At 51.4% G+C, this 19,488-nt stretch overlaps 1 protein-coding gene across 3 annotated transcripts in view; it reads right to left on the bottom strand.

Annotated features, from left to right (window-relative positions):
* The window catches only part of PCCA (propionyl-CoA carboxylase subunit alpha), a 351,955-nt gene that overhangs the window by 5,034 nt on the left and 327,433 nt on the right, over nucleotides 1-19,488 (bottom strand). For 2 of the 3 annotated variants that reach the window (XM_060191819.1, XM_060191817.1), the window contains one exon: nucleotides 17,919-18,059. The exons of the other annotated variant lie outside the window; for it this stretch is intronic. In XM_060191819.1, the coding sequence (XP_060047802.1) occupies nucleotides 17,919-18,059 (141 nt within the window). The remainder of the gene's footprint in view (nucleotides 1-17,918; nucleotides 18,060-19,488) is intronic. 3 annotated transcript variants of the gene reach the window in all.

The following is a 19,488-nucleotide window of genomic DNA, read 5'->3' as shown; positions in this document are numbered from 1 at the left end:
CGAACACAACCGTGGTGACACAGTCCCCAGGGCAGACTGCTCTCCTATGCATTTTTTTTTTTCTCCTTGAAAACCATTCCTGGGCGGGCAAGTAGCTGAGCACATGCACGCCAGAGGTCCTGGGTTCGATCCCCTGTGGCACTGGGACAGACTCAGAATAGGGAGGGTTGTTAGTAATGGGGGTGCTGTGCTCTGGGTTCTCTCTCATAGATAGATACATACATACATACACACACACACACACACACACACACACACACGCACACTGCTGTTACCAAAAACTGAAGTATTTTTTTTTGTATTTTATTTATTTTTTATTTTTGAGTGATATGAAGAGAAAGAAAGACACAGACACAGAGAGAAACACCAGAGCACGGTTCAGCTCTGGTTTATGGTGGTGTGGGGGATTGAACCTGGGACTTTGGAGTCTCAGGCATGACAGTCTTTTTGCATAACCATTATGCTATCTATCCCCGTGCAAAACTGAAGGGGAGCTCATGCCAAGCCCGCATCAAGGTCACTGTCCCAGGAACCACAGGTGCACAGTAGGGCAGCTCCCAGAACCCCTCCCAATGCAGGGAGAAGCTTCCAGAATGGTGCCCAGTGGCTTCCTGTGCAGACGTCTGCCTTCTTCCACACAGGAAGACCAGAAAGCTGGCTGGGACTCAGGGGGGCTCCGCCCAGGGGTGGACTGATGACTGGCCTCTTAGTCTTCAGGAGGAGGAAGTTGGGGTGGGGGGGAGTGTGGACAGCCAACCCCCGTCAGCTATGCCTGGCGAAACTCCTTTCCTGAAGCCCCCAGATAATCCCTCGGTCCCTCCCGATACCCCCCGGGTGGCACAAGCTGTCTCCTGGCAGCAAGATGGGGAGCCCTCCCTCCCATTGGGTGGTGGGCTACATCTTCCTGGCCCAGGAAGCGAAGGAGGGAGGAGATGCCAAGCTTCAGAGCTGGCAGGGACACATGGTCCGGGCCCGAGAGCCGGGCGCTGCAACTCTGCAGGGGCCCTTTGCTGGGCTTGTCCCCCACACCTGTGTGGCCTGGCAGGTGAATAGCTGGGGGCTGAAGGTGGGAGGGGCTGCCCTTCTAAATGCAGGAAGTGGTTCCGGGGCCTGCAGACACCGGGCTGGGGGTGCAGAGCGGCCCCTTGCCTCCGTTTCAGAGAGAGCCTAGTAATTTATCATCTTCTCTTTCCAAAGGCAGGTGGGGGCCAGGGGAGATGGACTAAGCACCTGCCACTTAGCACCACAGATGGAACAGGGGGTACCCAGGGTCCGCACCCCAATCTGACCACTAGACATCCCAGCTACAGGGGCCCCCTGAGGGCTTCTGGGGGTGACAGGGATCCACCCGCAGCAATGACAACGGTGAATTCTGGAGGCCCTGGTGGCAGAATGGAGGTGACGTCGGAGGCCAGGGCATCTCAAGGAGGGGACAGGGCCAGGGAGAAGGGGATGGGTGTCTGCCTGCCTCTGTTCAGTTTGGGCAGCCTTCTGAGCGGCCCGTCCTTCTTCCCAAGGTCCCCTGACTCAGCTAAGCTACTTATGACTCTGCTGAGGTGCAGCCTGAGAGGAGACACAGTGGGCCAAGGGTGGAACTCGAAAGTGCAAGATTGCCAAGTCCGATCCAGCATCTTCTGGGCCAGAGACTTGCTCTGGTTCTCCTTCCCATTGATAAATCAATCAATGTTTATCTCTTTCTTTTCTTCCTCCAGGGTTATGGCTGGGGCTTGGTGCTGGCACTATGAATCCACTGCTCTTGGCGGTCATTTTTGCCATTTTATTGGATAGGACAAAGAGAAATTGAGAGGGGGAAGGGAGAGAAGGAGATATCTGCAGATATCCTTCACCACTTGTTAATTCCCCCCACCACCACCACCCCCCCCCCCCGTAAGTGGGAACCGATGGCTCGAACGGCATCTTGGTGCTTAACTATGTGAGCTTAACCTTGTGCTTTCTGTTTCTTTAAGGACAATGTCCAAGGGGCCAGGCAGCGCTGTCTGGTTGAGTGCACACGTTGCCATGCACAAGGACCTGGGTTCAAGCCCTGGCTCTCCACCTGCAGGGGGAAACTTCATGAGAGGTGAAGCAGGGCAGCAGGTCCCTCTGTCTCTCTCTCTCTCTCCTTCCTCTCTCAAGTTTTTTATGCTCTAATAAAGAAAAACAAAAGGGAGAATATTTCTTATAAAAGTTGATGTGGGGGAGTCGGGCGGTAGTGCAACGGGTTAAGTGCAGGTGGCGCAAAGCACAAGGACCGGCGTGAGGATCCCGGTTTGAGCCCTCTGGCTCCCCAACTGCAGGGGAGTCGCTTCACAGGCGGTGAAGCAGGTCTGCAGGTGTGTCTGTCTTTCTCTCCCCCTCTCTGTCTTGCCCTCCTCTCTCCACTTCTCTCTGTCCTATCCAACAACAACAGCTATGACAACAATAACAACTACAACAAGCACAACAACAAGGGCAACAAAACGGGAAAAATAGACTCCAGGAGCAGTGGATTCATAGTGCAGGCAGCGAGCCCCAGCAATAACCCTGGAGGCAAAAAAAAGTTGATGTGGAGGGCACATGGTAAGAGGCTCAGAGTTCTGGGCATCTCCCTTGTGGACAGGAAGACATTTCTCCCTGCTGTTCTCACAGGTCTGCCTGATTCTGGTCTGACTGTCTGCCCAGCCTCTGAGGAACCTGGCCGGGGAGGTAGGTGGGGGGTGGGCAATCTGGCCCACACCACAAACTGCGTCCAGAAATCAGGAGTCAGCCTCTGGGATCTGGGAGTTTCCCTTTGCATCCTGGGAACCAGTGAGTGCCCCCATGCCCCCAGCTGGGTTTCTTCTGCTGGTAAGACTGGCTCAGAGCTGCCACCCTATCCTTGGGCTCCCGGGATGGGACCCGCCCCACTTGGCCCTGGTCAGTCCACCGCTAGCACCAGAGTTCCGTGGGGCTAACGCACGCCACCTTCCAGGAAGTGAACAGCAGTGGGTGCAGATGGCAAGAGGACACAAGCCCACGTGCCCAGGGTGACACCAGAGGGGCTCTCACTGTACCGGCCACAGCTGTCGCCCACCCGGTGCCCAGCTCACCCTCTGCGTGTACACGTACGTGGGCAGCACTCACAGAGCACACACACGGTTCTCTGGGCACCAGGGCACAACTTCCAGAAAGTTCCTTCTCTTCAGGAATGAATGAGAACAGGTTCCACAATTGGCTGCCCTGGGCCTTTTATTTCTCTCTCTCTCTCTCTCTCTCTCTCTCTACCAGAGTACTGATCAGCTCTGGCTTATGGTGGTGCAGGGGACTGAACCTAGGACTTCAGAGCCTCAGGCATGAGAGTCTCTGCATAACTATATTGCTATCTACCTCTGCCCTCTATTTTTTCTTTTTTTTTTTTTTTGCTTGCTGGGGCTCAGTGCCAGCACTATGTTCCTAGAGGCTATTTTTCCCTTTTTTGCCCTTGTTATTTATCATTATTATTATTGTTGTTGTTGTTGTCATCTTTGTTGGATAGGACAGAGAGAAATGGAGAGGGGAGGGGAAAACAGAGAGGGGGAAAGAAAGACAGACACCTGCAGACCTGCTTCACCGCTTGTAAAGAGACTCCCCTGCAGGTGGGGAGCTGGGAGCTCGAACTGGGATCTTTACGCCGGTCCTTGTGCTTTGCACCATGTGCGCTTAGCCTGCTGTGCTACCGCCCGACCCCCATTTTTTTTTTAATTTAGTAGGACAGAGGGAAACTGAGAGGTGAGAGGGAGACAGAGAGGAAGAGAGACTTGCAGACCTGCTCCACCACTCGTAAAGCTTCCCTCCTGCAGGCGGGGCCCTGGACCTTGAACCCAGGTCCTTGCACATGGTAACATGTCTGCTCAACCAGGCATGACATCACCTGCTTCGAGCACTTCTGAATGCAGGGGACTCTTACTTCTTTTTTTTTTTATTTCCTTTTGTTGCCTTTGTTTTATTGTTGTAGTTATTATTGATGTTGTCGTTGTTGGATAGGACAGAGAGAAATGGAGAGAGGAGGGGAAGACAGAGAGGGGGAGAGAAAGACAGACACCTGCAGACCTGCTTCACCGCCTATGAAGCGACAGTGGGGAGCCGGGGGCTTGAACCAGGATCCTTATGCCAGTCCTTAGCGCCACCTGCGCTACTGCCCGACTCCCTGCAGGGGACTCTTAAAGAGGTGATACACAGGTGACCAGAACCGCATTTTGTCAGGACAACACGGCTTCTGTTTGGGCCACAGAGGGCGCCAAAGTGAACACACCCCCGTCCCTCTGCTTGTGGGGCTCTGAAATTTGATCCAAAGGACTTCAGAGAGAGTGTCCCCCACCCCCAGCTATGAGCAGCCCTGGGCCCCTGCTCTGCCCACTGTGTGGTGCTCAGTCTCCCTCCCCAACCCACCCTGACTGGTCTTAGCTGCCCCGCCTATGTTCAAGGGATCGCTCGCCCCTGAGGGGAGGGGTTCTTGGGTTCCCCACGAAGACCTGAGACCAGGTCTGCTGAGCTGTTCTGCACATGCCCACAGGGATACAAGAGGACAGACATGAAGATCATCTTGCAGGTGGACCAGTCAAGCCATTTCATCCCTGAATGGTCCAACTCAGACAGACAGACGAGTAGGGCTCAGTCCGGGTGGGTGAGGCTGCAGAGGGCGCTGTGACCAGGGGATCCCCACCTGACCCCCTTGGATGGGCTGCAAGCTCTGGTCTCCCGGAAGGCAGCAGGACACCTCCCATCTCTCCGTCACCCCATCACTCTACGGTGTTCACTGAGCAAGGAAAGGCTCCCAAAGTGTGGTTCCCACAGCCGGCTGGGGCACACACTGCCTGACACTTTGGGGAAGCATCCCCCACCCCTGCCCAAAGCCTTACTCACAGTGATGGGCTGTGGGGCTATGTCCCAAAGGCCTCACACGTGGCCCCACCTCCTGGTGGTAGCGTGGCAGGCCACACCCCAGGCACCTCGTGTTCAGACAGGAGGGCCAGGATTCACACCTGCCTCTTCCTGAGCTTACTCGTTAACCGGGGGCCAGTGTGGCCCTCCGGATAAATCAATTAGCGCACAGGGGCCGGGCAGTGGCGCACTTGGCTAAGTGCACATAGGAGGAAGCATAAGGAGCCACTCAAGGATCTGGGTTCGAGACCCCCCCCCCCACCTGCAGCAGGGATGCTTAGCAAGTGGTGAAGCAGGTCTGCAGGTGTCTGTCTTTCTCTCTCCCTCTGTGTCTTTCCCTCCTCTCTCCATTTCTCTGTCCTGTCCAATAAAATGGAAAAAATGGCCACCAGGAGCACTGGATTTGTAGTGCTGGCACCAAGCCCCAGTAATCACCCTGGAGGCAATTAATGATAATAACAATAATAATAATAAAATAAAAATAAACGCACCAGCTCGGACCTATGCAGGCAGCAGACCCCCATGAGTTTTTGGGGTGCTGGCACCCCCCACCTCCCCGGCTGATGGTTAATCGTGAATGATGGGAAACAGCCCATCCGGCCAGCTGCTTGTCGCGGTCGGCAAAATGACTCTAATGGACGCCGGCTGCCAATTTCACCGCTTTCCTGGCAAGGCTTCCAAGTGTAATTAAGGGAAGTTATAAATGATATGGAAATCTATCAAGCCCCATTTATTCTCAGAGGACCCCCCCACCCCCGCCTTTCCCTGGAGACTTTTATCTTCAAGCTTATAGGAGAGGCTTTGTTGTGCTAATGATGTAAGAACTACGACTTCTTTCTGATGCAAGCTCCCTACACACACACACACACACACACACACACACACACACACACACACACTCCACATCCTCCCACCAAGTTCTCAAGGGCTCCTTTGCCCAAATGAAAAGACCCAGAACCTTCTCCAGCCACCGTCCCTTCCCCCGTCCCCCCCCTCCCCGCCCAGCCCCACTGCTTTCTTGAGGACACGTGAGGTGGAGAATTTTGGGGATGAGACAGGAACTGCCAGTGTGAGGGGGACCAGGAAGTGGAAGAGAGATGAAGGAGAAGGAGAAAGAGAGAGAAAGGAAGAGAGAGAGGAATAGAGGAAGAGAGAGAAGAGTGAGAGGGAGAGAGGAAGACTGAGAGAGAGAGAGAGGCACAAAAGCCCACCCTCAGAACGGAAAAGGCTACCCATCCCCCACCTTACCCCCCCTCCAAAAAAAAAAAACGGACTTGAAAGGGAAGGGGGTGGGTAGGAGGAGGTTCAGAGTGGAGCCTCGGCAGTGTGGCCTGGCTAATGTTATTTGATGTGGAATAAAAGCATGAGAATGATGGCGAAGGCCGAGAATTGGAGCCGTGCAGGATGACTGCACCGCAGTCCATTTCTCAATTTCATCCTTCAGAGCCAACAGAATGGGGGCGATACAGTTCTGGGATGAGATTTACAGTGACAGCTGCGCTCTTCCCACACAGGGGAGACCCCTCTAATGGGCTGAGGGCTGCCTGCAGCAGACGGGGAGTCACCAACACGATTCCACACACCCTGTCCCCCCCCATCGCCTGCCCTCACCCATCCCCGTATGCCCCATCCTGAGTGCTTCTGACAGAGAAAGCATGGCTTCGAGGGTGTGAGGGGGGGTCCTAAATCCTCAAAGGTGGAGCCCCACATATACACCTGAACCTTCTTTTTGCCACCCAGGAAGCCCCCAGTGCATCAAGGTGCTAGCTTTTAAGTAGCAAAGGGACCTGAAAGGCAAGGGCTTCCTCCCCCCCCAAAAAAAAATGTTCCCAGCCCACTGGCTTACAACTGTATAGAAGACACAGGAAACGGTGCCAGTGACATATGGCTCCTTCCTGAGCAGAACATCCGGGCAGAAGACAGGTCGATCCGTCACGGACGGGGCTGGAGGGAAAGTGATCTCAGGGATGGCGGCCGGCTGGTGTCACTAGCCGTGGGGATGTGACCCCAGGAGGCTACGGTCTAGAGACCCACCTGACAGGGCCTGGCAGCTCAGAATAACAGAGGAGCCACCTAGACTCCTCTGCCACAGAAAAAGAAAATGGGGGGGTGTCTCCCTACTGCAAAGAACCCCAGTCACTTCCACCCAAGCCTCTGCTATGCCCAGGAGCCAGGCGGGGGACACCTCGTAAGCCTTCCCACCTGCTCAGGAGACCGCAGTCTCAGTGCAAGATTGAGCTCCAAGTCACAGCGAACAGCCAAAAAACATTAAAGCCTCCCCCCTTTTGGATGAGGGGGTGATGGTGGAAGTAAGAGTGATGGAAGGAAGGGGGGAAATATAAAAAGAAAAGAAAAAGGAGCCTTCTTTGTTGTCCCACATTGTGTGTTTTTCTGCCAAACCAGACAGAAGGCTCGGAGGACTACCCAGGCCCCCCTCTCCCCACTTCTGCCTCAGGAGGGGGGGTCTCCCCAAAGCAGGGATCAATATCAGCCCTGCTGCTGGCTCCATCACACTGATGGAGGCTGGGGGCCTTGCAACACAGATGCCCGGAACCCTGCATTTGGAGGGAGAAAGACATAGTCACCACTCCCCATCCCAGCCGCCAAGAAAAAGCCCTCCACCCTCAACCCAATTTGGTTAAGAGGTGCTGCTACCCTCTGATCATAACTTCCTCCTTTGAGCCTCCTATCACCCTCTCCCCAGCCTGGAAAAGACAGGTGAGCTCCCCAGCCTAACAGCCTGTGTTAAAGAGAGAGGGAGCAGGACCCCCCGCCCCGCACCCTGCCTCCCAACACTGTACAGTATTTCAGCAGAGATGGAAGGAGCCATCGTAGGTCACAAAAGAAAGAGAAACAGGGGGCTGACTCCTTGTCTTCAGCCCCAGGGGTCGGGGAGAGGCCCACAGCAGAGAAGACAGGGAGAGAGAGGTGGCTTCTGGCTCTGGGGCCTTCTAGTCTGACCATCCCTCCAGCTACCCCACCCCAGGGCGAGAGGGGAAATCCCTGGGGTTTGCACAGAACACGCAGAGCCCAGAGGCTCAGGGAGAGAGGACAGAGATGTGGTCAGGATAAGATGGGGCTGTGTTTTTTTTTTTTTTTTTCCACGTTCCTTCAAATGAACAGAACTCGCACGTCTCCTCACTCCCTGAGCCAGCACAAAACTGAAGCCAAAGGCTCTGGTTCCAGAGAAAAGGAGTTGAGGTTGATGCCTTTTGTGAACACCTTTAAGGACTCAAGGCTCTCTGCCTCTGTGAAGCGAGCGGCTGTCTTAAAGGACTTAGTGAAAAGATGTCTTTTTTTTTTCTTTAAGGCAAGAGGGTGAGAAAAATACATGTTTAAATCCTGTCAGCTTGAGAGAATGGTACAAACAACAACAAAATAATCTCCCAATCCCTGGAGATGGTTCCTGGAGAAATAAGTTTATTTCTTCAGTGCCAAATTAGCAGGAAATTACCTGAAACTATGCAGGCTGACTGAGCCTGTTTTCTGATTCTCCTTCCTTGCTTCCTTTTTTTTTTTTTCCTCTCTCTCTCCCTTCCTTTCTTTAGAATATTTTTATTCTTTTTATTTATTATTGGACAGAGATAGAAATTGAGAGGGGAGGGGGAGATAAGAGAGGGAGAAAGACACCAGCAGCCCTGCTTCACCACTCGTGAAGCTTCCCCACTGTAGGTGGGGACCAGGGGCTTGAACCCAGGTCCTCGTGCACTACAATGTGAGTGTTTCATCAGGTGCAACACTGCCTGGCCCCTAAGCCTATTTTCTTTTATACTGATAAATTATCCTGACGCTAATAGTTACCACCGATGAAAACGAATCCTAGTATTTTTTTTTTAAAATCAGTGATGGCTGGGAAAGGTATTTTCCAAAAGTCAAAATCAGGCTGAGGGGAATCGGATAGTAGTGCAACAGGTTAAGCACACGTGACGCAAAGAGCAAGGACCGGCATAAAGATCTCAGTCCGAGCCCCCGGCTCCCCACCTGCAGGGGAGTCTCTTCACAGGCGGTGAAGCAGGTCTGCAGGTGTCTGTCTTTCTCTCCCCCTCTCTGTCTTCCCCTCCTCTCTCCATTTCTCTCCGTCCTATCCAACAACGACGACATCAATAAAAACAACAATAATGACAACAACAATAAAAAGGCCAACAAAAGGGAAAATAAATAAATAAATATTTTAAACAATAAAAATTAGGGGGTCGGGCGGTGGCGCAGTGGGTTAAGCGCACGTGGCGCAAAGCGCAGGGACCGGCGTAAGGATCCCGGTTCGAGCCCCCGGCTCCCCTCCTGTAGGGGAGTCGCTTCACAAGCGGTGAAGCAGGTCTGCAGGTGTCTATCTTTCTCTCTCCTCTGTCTTCCCCTCCTGTCTCCATTTCTCTCTGTCCTATCCAACAATGAATTGTGTCAACAAGGGTAATAATAATAGCCACAACGAAGTTACAACAAGGGCAACAAAAGGGGGGAGAAATGGCCTCCAGGAGCGGTGGATTCATGGTGCAGGCACCGAGCCTAGCAATAACCCTGGAGGAAAAAAAATAAAATAAAATAAAAATTAAAAAAAATATCAGGCGGAGCTAAAGAAAGGGCAAAAATTGGGGAGCAAAATCCCCAGCAAAGCTATGACTATGGGACACACACACACACACACACACACACACACGTACACACACGCACACACGCACACACACACTGTGCGTCTGGCTGTATTATTTGTTGTCACTTTCTATGTGTCGTGACGACTTATCATTTAAAAGTGTAAAATGTCTGAGTAAGGAACGTGTGAACCTCTTCCACGCAGCTCGAGGTCTGGGCAAAGAGCTGGCTTCTCCTCCAATCAGCTGCCTGCACAGACACTGTGAGAAAAACAGGCACGGTTTAATCATTGCAATTATCTCCTGATTGTCATTTGGGGTCTCCAGGAAATGGGGCGGAGGTGGGAGACCATCAGGCAGCCAGGCCAGGTGGGCTGCCAGGGAACTGGGGTTCTGACAGGTGTGTGAGCTCCTGCCAGACACAGCCTGAGGTGAGGCGGGGGTGGGGGGTGAGGGTGGGGGGGTTTCTGTCAGCACAAGCTTTAGATCCCACAGGCTGGGAGCACGGAGTCCTCTCTCTCTCTCTCTCTCTCTCTCTCTCTCTCTTCCTCTCCCTCTCTCCCTCTCTCCCTCTCAAGTTCTTTTGTGAGTTTCCGAATCAGCTGGGGAGCTCAGTGATGGGAGTTCGGGGACCAGGGGCGAGGTGTAAGTCTAGGAGAGCGACCCTCTGACCCACTCGACCTGTGTCTGGGGCACACCTGTGAGAGGATCACAGAACTGACGGTGCCTCCCGTGGTGGGACTTGGTGATCAGTCTTGTTCATCCCCTGAGGTGCTTCTTCTTCTTTTATTTTTTCCCCCTTTTCTTTTTTTGTCTTCAGGGTTATCGCTAGGGCTCGATGCCAGCGCTATGAATCCACCGCTCCTGACAGTCATTTTTTCCATTTTATTGGACAGGACAGAGAAAAATTGGGAGAGGAGGGGGAGACAGAAAGTGAGAAAGAGGGAGTCGGGCGGTAGCACAGCGGGTTAAGTGCAGGTGGTGCAAAGCGCAGGGACCGGCGTAAGGATCCCAGTTTGAGCCCCCGGCTCCCCATCTGCAGGGGAGTCACTTCACAGGCGGTGAAGCAGGTCTGCAGGTGTCTGTCTTTCTCTCCCCCCTCTGTCTTCCCCTCCTCTCTCTATTTCTCTCTGTCCTATCCAACAATAATGACATCAATAATAATAACTACAACAATAAAACAAGAGCAACAAATGGGAATAAATAAATAAATATTTTTTAAAAAGTGAGAAAGGTAGACACCTGCAGACCTACTTTACCACTTGTGAAGTGTCCTCACTACAAGTGGGGATCTGGGGTCTCAAACCCGGGTCTTTGCACAGGTCCTTAAGCTGAGTACTATGTGCACCCTCCCTGCCACTGCCTTTCTGCTAAAGGTCAGTCCCATCCCCCAAATGGACTTTCCTTATCTTACCCCCACCTCACCTCCAACACTACCGCCCCAACAAAAAAGGTCTGTTTTCCTAGTCTTGGGTGGAAAAATGTAACAACAGCTATTTACTATCAAGCTGGCCCCTTTTTTTAAAAAAGAAAAATCAATTTAATTTATTTTTTACCACAGCACTGGTCAGGTCTGGTTTATGGTGGTGTGGGGAATTGAACCTGGGACTTTGGGGCCTCAGGCATGAAAATCTCTTTGCATAATCATTATGCTATCTACCCCCCCCCACCCTCAAGCTGTTGTTTCCTGGGTTTAATAAGGCAGGAAGGAGGAGAGGCTTAAGGAACACCCGTGGGTCCCTGTCTCCCTTGCCTTCAGATGTCTTAAAAATCAGCTTCATTACTCTGCCACCAGGTTCCAGATGCTACCAAGATGCCAACCAGACTTCCCTGGACAGACAACCCCACCAAGAAGTCCTGGAGCTCTGTTCCCCCAGAGCCCCAACCCACTAGGGAAAGAGAGAGGCAGGCTGGGAGTATGGATCCACCTGTCAATGACCATGTTCAGCGGGGAAGCAATTACAGAAACCAGACCTTCCACCTTTTGCACCCCACAATGACCTTGGGTCCATAGTCCCAGAGGGCTAAAGAATAGGAAGCTATCAGGGGAGGGGATGGGATATGGAGATCTGGTGGTGGGAATTGTGTGAAGTTGTGCCCCTCTTATCCTACGGTCTTGTCAATATTTCCATTTCATAAGTAAAAAAAAAAAAATCCAACGTATCCACTGATCCACTGTGATCTTGCTGAAATGGAATCTTAAAGTTTCCCCTTGGGCTACTTCCTTTCCATTTGGATGTTAGTAAACAGGCAAGTAAAATAAAAGTGTCCACCACATGACTACTGTCAAGGTGAGGCCAGGCAGGAACGACGCACAAATTTAGCAGCTCTGCAAGCACAGTGCCGGGAGAGACCCAGCCCGTGTTTTGGAGCAGACACACGTCTTGAGTGGTTTTTGTTGTTGTTGTTGTTATTCCAGAAATGGGGACATAAAAAAAAAATCAGTTTAGGAGAAAGTCTCTTACACTGGATCTGGGCTTGATTCATGGGAATAGGAAGTCACTGGAAAAGATGTTCAGGAGGTGGACTTGGGAAGAGGCAGGGAGGAAAAGTCATCCCTCCACTGGTTTTCAGCGTTCAATTTGGGATGGATGCTCAAGATCCACCTCCTCACCTGCCCCAAAGGCTATTATCACACCCACGTTAAAAAATGGCTTCCCAGGCGCCAGGTGGTGGCTCAGTGGGTTAAGCTCACATGGCGTGAAGAGCAAGGGCCGGCGTAAGGATCCCGTTTCGAGCCCACGGCAGGGGAGTCGCTTCACAGGCGGTGAAGCAGGTCTGCAGGTGTCTGTCTTTCTCTCCCCCTCTTTGTCTTTCCCTCCTCTCTCCATTTCTCTCTGTCCTATCTAACAACGATGACATCAATAACAACAACAACAACAATAATAACAGCAACGATAATCAACAAGAGCAACAAAAGGAAAAAAATAGCCTCCAGGAGCAGTGGATTTGTAGTGCAGGCACCAATCCCCAGCGATAACGCTGTAGGAAAAAAAAAGTCTTTCCTGCCACAGAGAACTAAAGACTCTGTGTGATAAACCCCCAAAGAGCTAAACTATCAAGGAGTTTGGCTGTGGGGAGACATCCACACCCCAGCACTTAAGAGCTTGAGGCTCAGGAGAAAAAGAAAGGGCTCTAACACAGCTCCGAGTGTCTAGCTCGCTCTAACAGCACACTACGCCCGCACTCCACACCACCCAGAATGATTTTGTCCTGAGGCATCTTAAATGGCATGGCTGTTCACCTAGCAGGTCTGCCCCTGGTGATTGACACCACACTTCTGTCAAGCTCACCATGCTAAGATCTGATGCATTTTACTCAAGCTAAATACAAAATCTCCAGATTGTTGGAATTTAAACGCAGAAAGAAAAATAAGAAAGAAAGACAGACAGAAAGAAGGGTGAATGGAAGGAAGGAAGGGAAGAAAGAATGCTCCTACTCATGACCACAGAATGTGAGCTCAGATCTACAGGGATGCAGAGGTCACATAGGCTCCTGAGCTGAATATGGGCCCCAGATCACATCAAATTGATGGGGTTTACAGTCAACAATATTTATACATCTTTCCTATATTTGGGAGCTACTCTCTTCCCTGATGCAGCTTTCTGGTCCTTTTTCAGCCATGACATCATCTCCCCAGACAATAACTTGGGTCTACCTGCATATCAGATGTCAGGCTCAGAAAAAAAAAAAAAAAAAAAACACTAGTATTGTCATGGGCCCTTCGGAATATAACTAAAATATGCCTACTAACTATCTACAAAATAGAGATCCCCAAATCTTCATCTGCACTACTCCAGCCTTAGGTCCATGATTAGTCAACAATTTGTTTGGCTTTATATGTTAACTCTTCTTCAGCCACCACGTTCCAGATGCTAGTACGATGCCAACCAGACTTCCCTGGGCAGACGACCCCACCATGTGTTCTGGAGCTCTGTTTCCCCAGAGCCCTGCCCCACTAGGGAAAGAGAGAGACAGGCTGGGAGTATGGATCCAACTACCAAAGCCCATGTTCAGCGGGGAAGTGATTACAGAAGCCAGACCTTGGGTCTGCACCCCATAATGACCCTGGGCCCATACTCCCAGAGGGATAAAGACTAGGGAAGCTACCAGGGGGAAGGGATGGGATACGGAGTTCTGGTGGTGGGAACTGTGTGGAGTTGTACCCCTCTTATCCTGTGGTTTTTGTCAGTGTTTCCTTTTTATAAATAAAAATTATAAAACAAAAAAAAGAAGAGGGGTGGGAAAAGGAAGGAAGGGGAAGAGAAGAGAAGAGGAAAGGAGCAGAGGAGAGGAGAGGAGGGGAGGGGAGGGGAGGGGAGGGGAGAGGAGGGGAGGGAAGAGCAGAGGAGAGGAGGGGAGGGGAGGGGAGGGGAGGGGAGGGGAGAGGAGGGGAGGGGAGGGGAGAGGAGGGGAGGGGAGAGGAGAGGAGAGGAGAGGAGAGGAGAGGAGAGGAGAGGAGAGGAGAGGAGAGGAGAGGAGAGGAGAGGAGAGGAGAGGAGAGGAGAGGAGAGGAGAGGAGAGGAGAGGAAGAAATAAGACTTCCTGAGAACTGAGTGCTTGGATGTTTTTCAGGCCCTTGGTTTCCTTGCAAATATTGAGGTCACTGACTCCACTCTCTTCCTATGGATAAAAGGGGGAACTTCTTGCTCAGCTATTGTCAGGACTAAAGGAAGCACAACGTGACCGGCTATGTTAAAATAGCTGGAAGACTGCAGAACTTGAAAGTGGCGGCATTATTTCCCTTACAGTGGCCTCCAGTATGCGCTCTGGCCCTGGGTCCAAGGGAAGAAGCTTCTTGAGTTTTTTTTTTTTTTTCCTCCAGGGTTATTGCTGGGCTCGGTGCACCGTGAATCCACCGCTCCTGGAGGCCATTTTTTCCCCCTTTTGTTGCCCTTGTTGTTGTAGCCTCGTTGTGGTTATTATTATTACCATTGTTGATGTTGTTCATTGTTGGATAGGACAGAGAGAAATGGAGAGAGGAAGGGAAGACAGAGAGGGGGGAGAGAAAGACAGACACCTGCAGACCTGCTTCACCGCCTGTGAAGCGACTCCCCTGCAGGTGGGGAGCCGGGGGCTCGAACCGGGATCCTTACGCCAGTACTTGCACTTTGTGCCACCTGCGCTTAACCCGCTGCGCCACTGCTTGACCCCCGCTTCTTGAGTTTTCTTGAGTTTTGACCCACATATTTCTATGGAGGGGAGGGACACAGAGATGACTACCCCGTTGCCTTCTGTCTGACTTTACAGGAAGACACAACCTACGAAGTCGTCATTCATTGATTCGCTACTGACCACGTTTAGTCTGGGTGATTGCTTTAAATAGCAGGAACCCAGGAGTCCGACACCCAGGACACCGAGCTGTTTCACTCAACACCCCGCGGTCCTGTGTTCTGTTGTCAATGGGCCAGGGACAGGGGTGTGTGAGGGCTCGGCCCCTCTGGTACCTGTGGACGCTGGGCTGAGAACATGGCAGTTTCCGGAAGCCAGGCTGGCTCTCTGGACGCTCAGTGTACCCCCAGGGAGAAAGGGACTGGAGGAGCGGGTGCCGGGGACTCCCCTTCCAGCTGGGGCTCCCCCCTTTACTCTATAGTTTTAACTCAGGTGTTAGTCCAGATTTCAATGAAATACTGGTTTTCTTTCTTTCTTTTTCTCTATTTCTCTCTTTCTTTCCTTTTCTCTCTCTCTCTTTCTTTCTTTCTTTCTTTCTTTCTTTCTTTCTTTCTTTCTTTCTTTCTTTCTTTCTTCCCTCCAAGGTTATTGCTATGCCTACACTATGAATCCATTGCTCTTGACAGTCATTTTTTCCCCCTTCATTTTATTGGAAAGGACAGAGAGAAATTGAGAGGGGAGGGGAAGACAGAGAGGGGGAGAGAAAGGCAGACACCTGCAGACCTGCTTCACCGTTTGTGAAGTGACTCCCCTACAGGTGGGGAGTGGGGGCTCGAACCAGGATCTTTGCATGGGTCCTTGTGCTTCGTACCATGTGCTCTTAACCTGGTGCACTAATGCCCTCCCCTTTTTTTTGCCACCAGGGTTAACTCTGGGGCTCAGTGCTGACACCACAAATCCATTAGCAGACATTCGTTTCCATTTTATTGGGTAGGACAGAGAGAAGTTGAGAGAGGAGAGGAAGATAGAGAGGGAAAGAAAGACAGACACCTGCAGACCCACTTTGCTGCTTCTGAAGTGAACGTCCCCTGCAGGTGGGGAGGTGGGGGGCTCGAACAGGGATCCTTGCACAGGTCCTGGGTGTGCTTAACTCCATGCGCCACCACCCAGCCCCCCTGGATTTTGTCTCCGGCCCAGTTTTAGAAATCAAGCCAGAACATGCTCAGAGAGGCAGGAGATACTCACTTATGTTGCCAGAGAAAACTCAGTGAGGTGAATGACAGCACTGCTTAGCAGCCCACAGCTGTCGCCACCACAATGCCCTGCTTGCTCTGATCACGCCGTGTGGAAACAGGCTCAGGGCTGCCTCCTCGTGCTCCTGGTCCTTGAGAACTCAGGTGTCACGTCCCACTCCCCCTTCTCAGCAAATGCTTCCTGCCAGGAACACTGGCATCTTGAAAATGAAAGAATCCTATTGATGTCCCGGGCTAGGACAGTGCCTGTTCTTGTACCTCTCTGGAAAAGCCAGGGGTCCCATTTCTAGGTGGCTGGGTAAAGCCGCCTCCGAGACTACCTTCCAGCTTCAGTGTCCATTCTAGGGTTCCTCGCTGAGACAGCTGGAACTCGCTGTCCTTTCACAGTTCTTACAGCACTAAATGCTTTCCTAGGAGTTGCTGCCGGGAGGATTCTTTGTTTTGTTTTGCCCTCTGTTAGTGAGTGTCCATGAGGAAGTCCAGTGGGAGTTTGACTTTAATCTTTAAAGGGAGATAAACTCTTGTGACAGAGCCTGGGAGACAGCGAATAATACGAGTTGTGCGAAAGGACATTCATGCCTGAGGCTCCAGGGTCCCAGGTTCAATCCTTGGTGCCACTATAAGTCGAGCTAAGCAGTGGTAGTGTAATGGTAATAATGATAATAATTTAACTTCTGAGACTAAACTGCAATTGAGAATGGGGTCACCTGTCAAAGACACCCATGTTCAGTCATTATTTTCTGACACATAGATAAAAGCACCAGCGTGAGGATCCTGGTTTGAGCCCCCGGCTCTCCACCTACAGGGGAGTCGCTTCACAGGCGGTGAAGCAGGTCTGCAGGTGTCTGTCTTTCTCTCCCCCTCTCTGTCTTCCCCTCCTCTCTCCATTTCTGTCCTATTCAACAACAGCGACATCAATAGCAACAACAATAATTACAACAATAATAAAAACAAGGGCAACAAAAGGGAAAATAAATAAATAATTTTTAAAATAAGAGTTCCTAAGAAACCTTCTGTTTGCAACTTATTTTTTTTCATTTCACTTTTGCTGCTCTCAACAGATTTCTTTTTTTTTAAATATTTATTTATTCATTCCCTTTTGTTGTCCTTGTTGTTTTATTGTTGTTGTTGTTACTGATGTCGTCATTGTTGGATAGGACATAGAGAAATGGAGAGAGGAGGGGAAAACAGAGGGGGGAGAGAAAGATAGACACCTGCAGACCTGCTTCACCGCCTGTGAAGCGACTCCCCTGCAGGTGGGGAGCCGGAGGCTCGAACCGGGATCCTTATGTGCTGATCCTTGTGCTTTGTGCCACGTGCTCTTAACCCGCTGCACTACCGCCCGACTCCTCCACTCAACAGAGGATTTCTCTCTTTCTTTCTTCTCCTCCCCCTCCCCCTCCTACCAGAGCACTGCTCAGCTCTGACTCATAGTGGTACCAAGAATTAAAGTGGAATCTGGGACCTCAGCACCTCAGGCATGAAAGTCTTTTGCAGAACCATTCTGTAAGAAGCCACAGGGGTTTGTCCTTCCTCTCTGAGCTGGCCATTTTTTTCAAGAAGAGATTTCCATCCTCGGCCAAGACAACACTGAACTAAACTACAGGTGCGTGTCTCATTCCGCCTTGTCTGTAACCCATGATGTAGAAACTGCCTTGGGGGAGGCTGTCCTCGCCTGACTGTCGCTTGTGGCTTTACAGCACGAGGGCAGGGTGAGAGGCCTCAAACCCTGGTCACCGATAGCAAGTCACGGAAGGACTCTGCTCCTCCACAGGCCACAGAATGTACCCTCCTTGGCTCATCCTCCCGTTATGCCAGAAATCATGCAAAGAGCCCCCCGCCTGCCCCCCTTACACACACACCCCACCATGATCTCTTGGCATGAGTTCTGCCAGGCTGCTTCACGCATGGAGAGCCAGAGAGGAAATCAACGCTTCCCAATGTGCCAAGTAACAGAGCAAGCTGGGCCGTGCTGCTGAGGCTCCGCCAGCCTGAGGGGAGAGGAGCTGGGGAGGGGAGCACCTGTGTGTGTGTTGGGTGGGGGGTTGTATGGCTCTGCAGACAATGGCTGGGGGGGGGGGGTCCTTACCATGTCCCCAGGCTGCACAGAGATGGCCACCACCACGCCGGGCATCGGGGAGCACAGGGTGCCGCTGGTGTCCTCGGCCACTTTCTCCAGCATGAACTGGCTCAGCTCAGCTGCCAGCTTGGTTAAGACGCACACCTTGTACTGGAGGGGAGAGGGAACGGGGACAAAACAGAAAGGGAATGAGTGTCAGAGGAGCCCTAGTTCCCTTCAGCCTTAGCTTTTCTTTTCTTTTTAAATTTATTTATTCCCTTTTGTTGCCCTTGTTGTTTTGTTGTTGTATTTATTATTGTTGTTGTTATTGATGTCGTCGTTGTTGAATAGGACAGAGAGAAATGCAGAGAGGAGGGGAAGACAGAGGGGGGGAGAGAAAGACAGACACCTGCAGACCTGCTTCACCGCCTGTGAAGCGACTCTCTTGCAGGTGGGGAGCCAGAGGCTTGAACCAGGATCCTTACGTCGGGCTTTGGGCTTTGTGCCACCTGCGCTTAACCCGCTGCACTGCCGCCCCAGCCTTGGCTTTTCTGCTTTTAACTGTGACGCATCTTTGAAGTTAAATTCTATTATTATTATTATTATCATTATTATTATTTGTTAAAGACTTACGGAGCAGGGCAATGGCACATCAGGTCGAGAGCACACGTTACAGTAAGCAAAGACCCAGGTGCAAGGCACCCCCCCACCTACAGGGGGAAAGCTTTGTAAGCAGTGAAATAGTTCTGCAGGTCTCTCTCTCTCCCCACATCCCCTTTCCCTCTTAAATTCTGTCCCTATCCAAAATTAATAAGCAAACATTTATCAGGAGAGGGACAGAAGAGAACAAGAAAGGGTGAGAACCAGAGTGCTGCTCGGTGCTGGCACATGGTGCTCCTGGGGCTTGAACTTGGGAACTCTGGGGCTTCAGGTACGCAAGTCTTCACTGGGTGCACCACCGCCACCACAGGGTCTCCCCAAGATCAATTTTTTAAGTGAAAAAAATATATTTTTTGACTGTTCAGCACACACAAAGAAACTTTATTCCTTTCTGGTATCTGATGGAAAGTCATCTATTTGAGAATATTCTAAAACAAGCGTTGTGTCCCCCCCACCCCCGGTCGCTTGAAACAATGATCGTTAGCTAGTGGTTGAGGGCAACTCATTCTGTCTCATTAAGGAAAACATGGACAAACTGTCTAAAGCGCACAGTCAGACCACAACTCCCAGAACCCAGTGCCTACGGCCTCCTGCCAGGCTGTGAGTTCGCAGGCTGGCCAGCAGATGGCAGCAGACTGCTGTCTCAAAGGCCCTTTTGAATGGCTACCTTAGGACTAAGTTAAAACAAAGGGCTTCAGTGTCCATTTCGGGCAGCCTAATGATAATATCACAAAATGTTCCCAGGGACCAGAAGTGCTAAATTCACAGTGGAAACTGCCAGTGGAGGGGGGGAGGGAGTAGGCCTGGGGAGGCCACATGGCAGTCTTTCTAAGGCAACAAGATGGCCAGGGAAGACTGGAGTAAAATCTAGCACCTCCTTCCTTAGGAGATTAAGACAGTCAAGCTTTTCAGACCCTGGGAAGAAATCCCCAAGGCCTAG

Source organism: Erinaceus europaeus, chromosome 5 (assembly GCF_950295315.1).
Source record: "Erinaceus europaeus chromosome 5, mEriEur2.1, whole genome shotgun sequence".
NCBI lineage: Eukaryota > Metazoa > Chordata > Mammalia > Eulipotyphla > Erinaceidae > Erinaceus > Erinaceus europaeus.
Note: the sequence above shows the minus strand (reverse complement) of the source record. Positions and strands in the feature narration are given on the sequence as shown.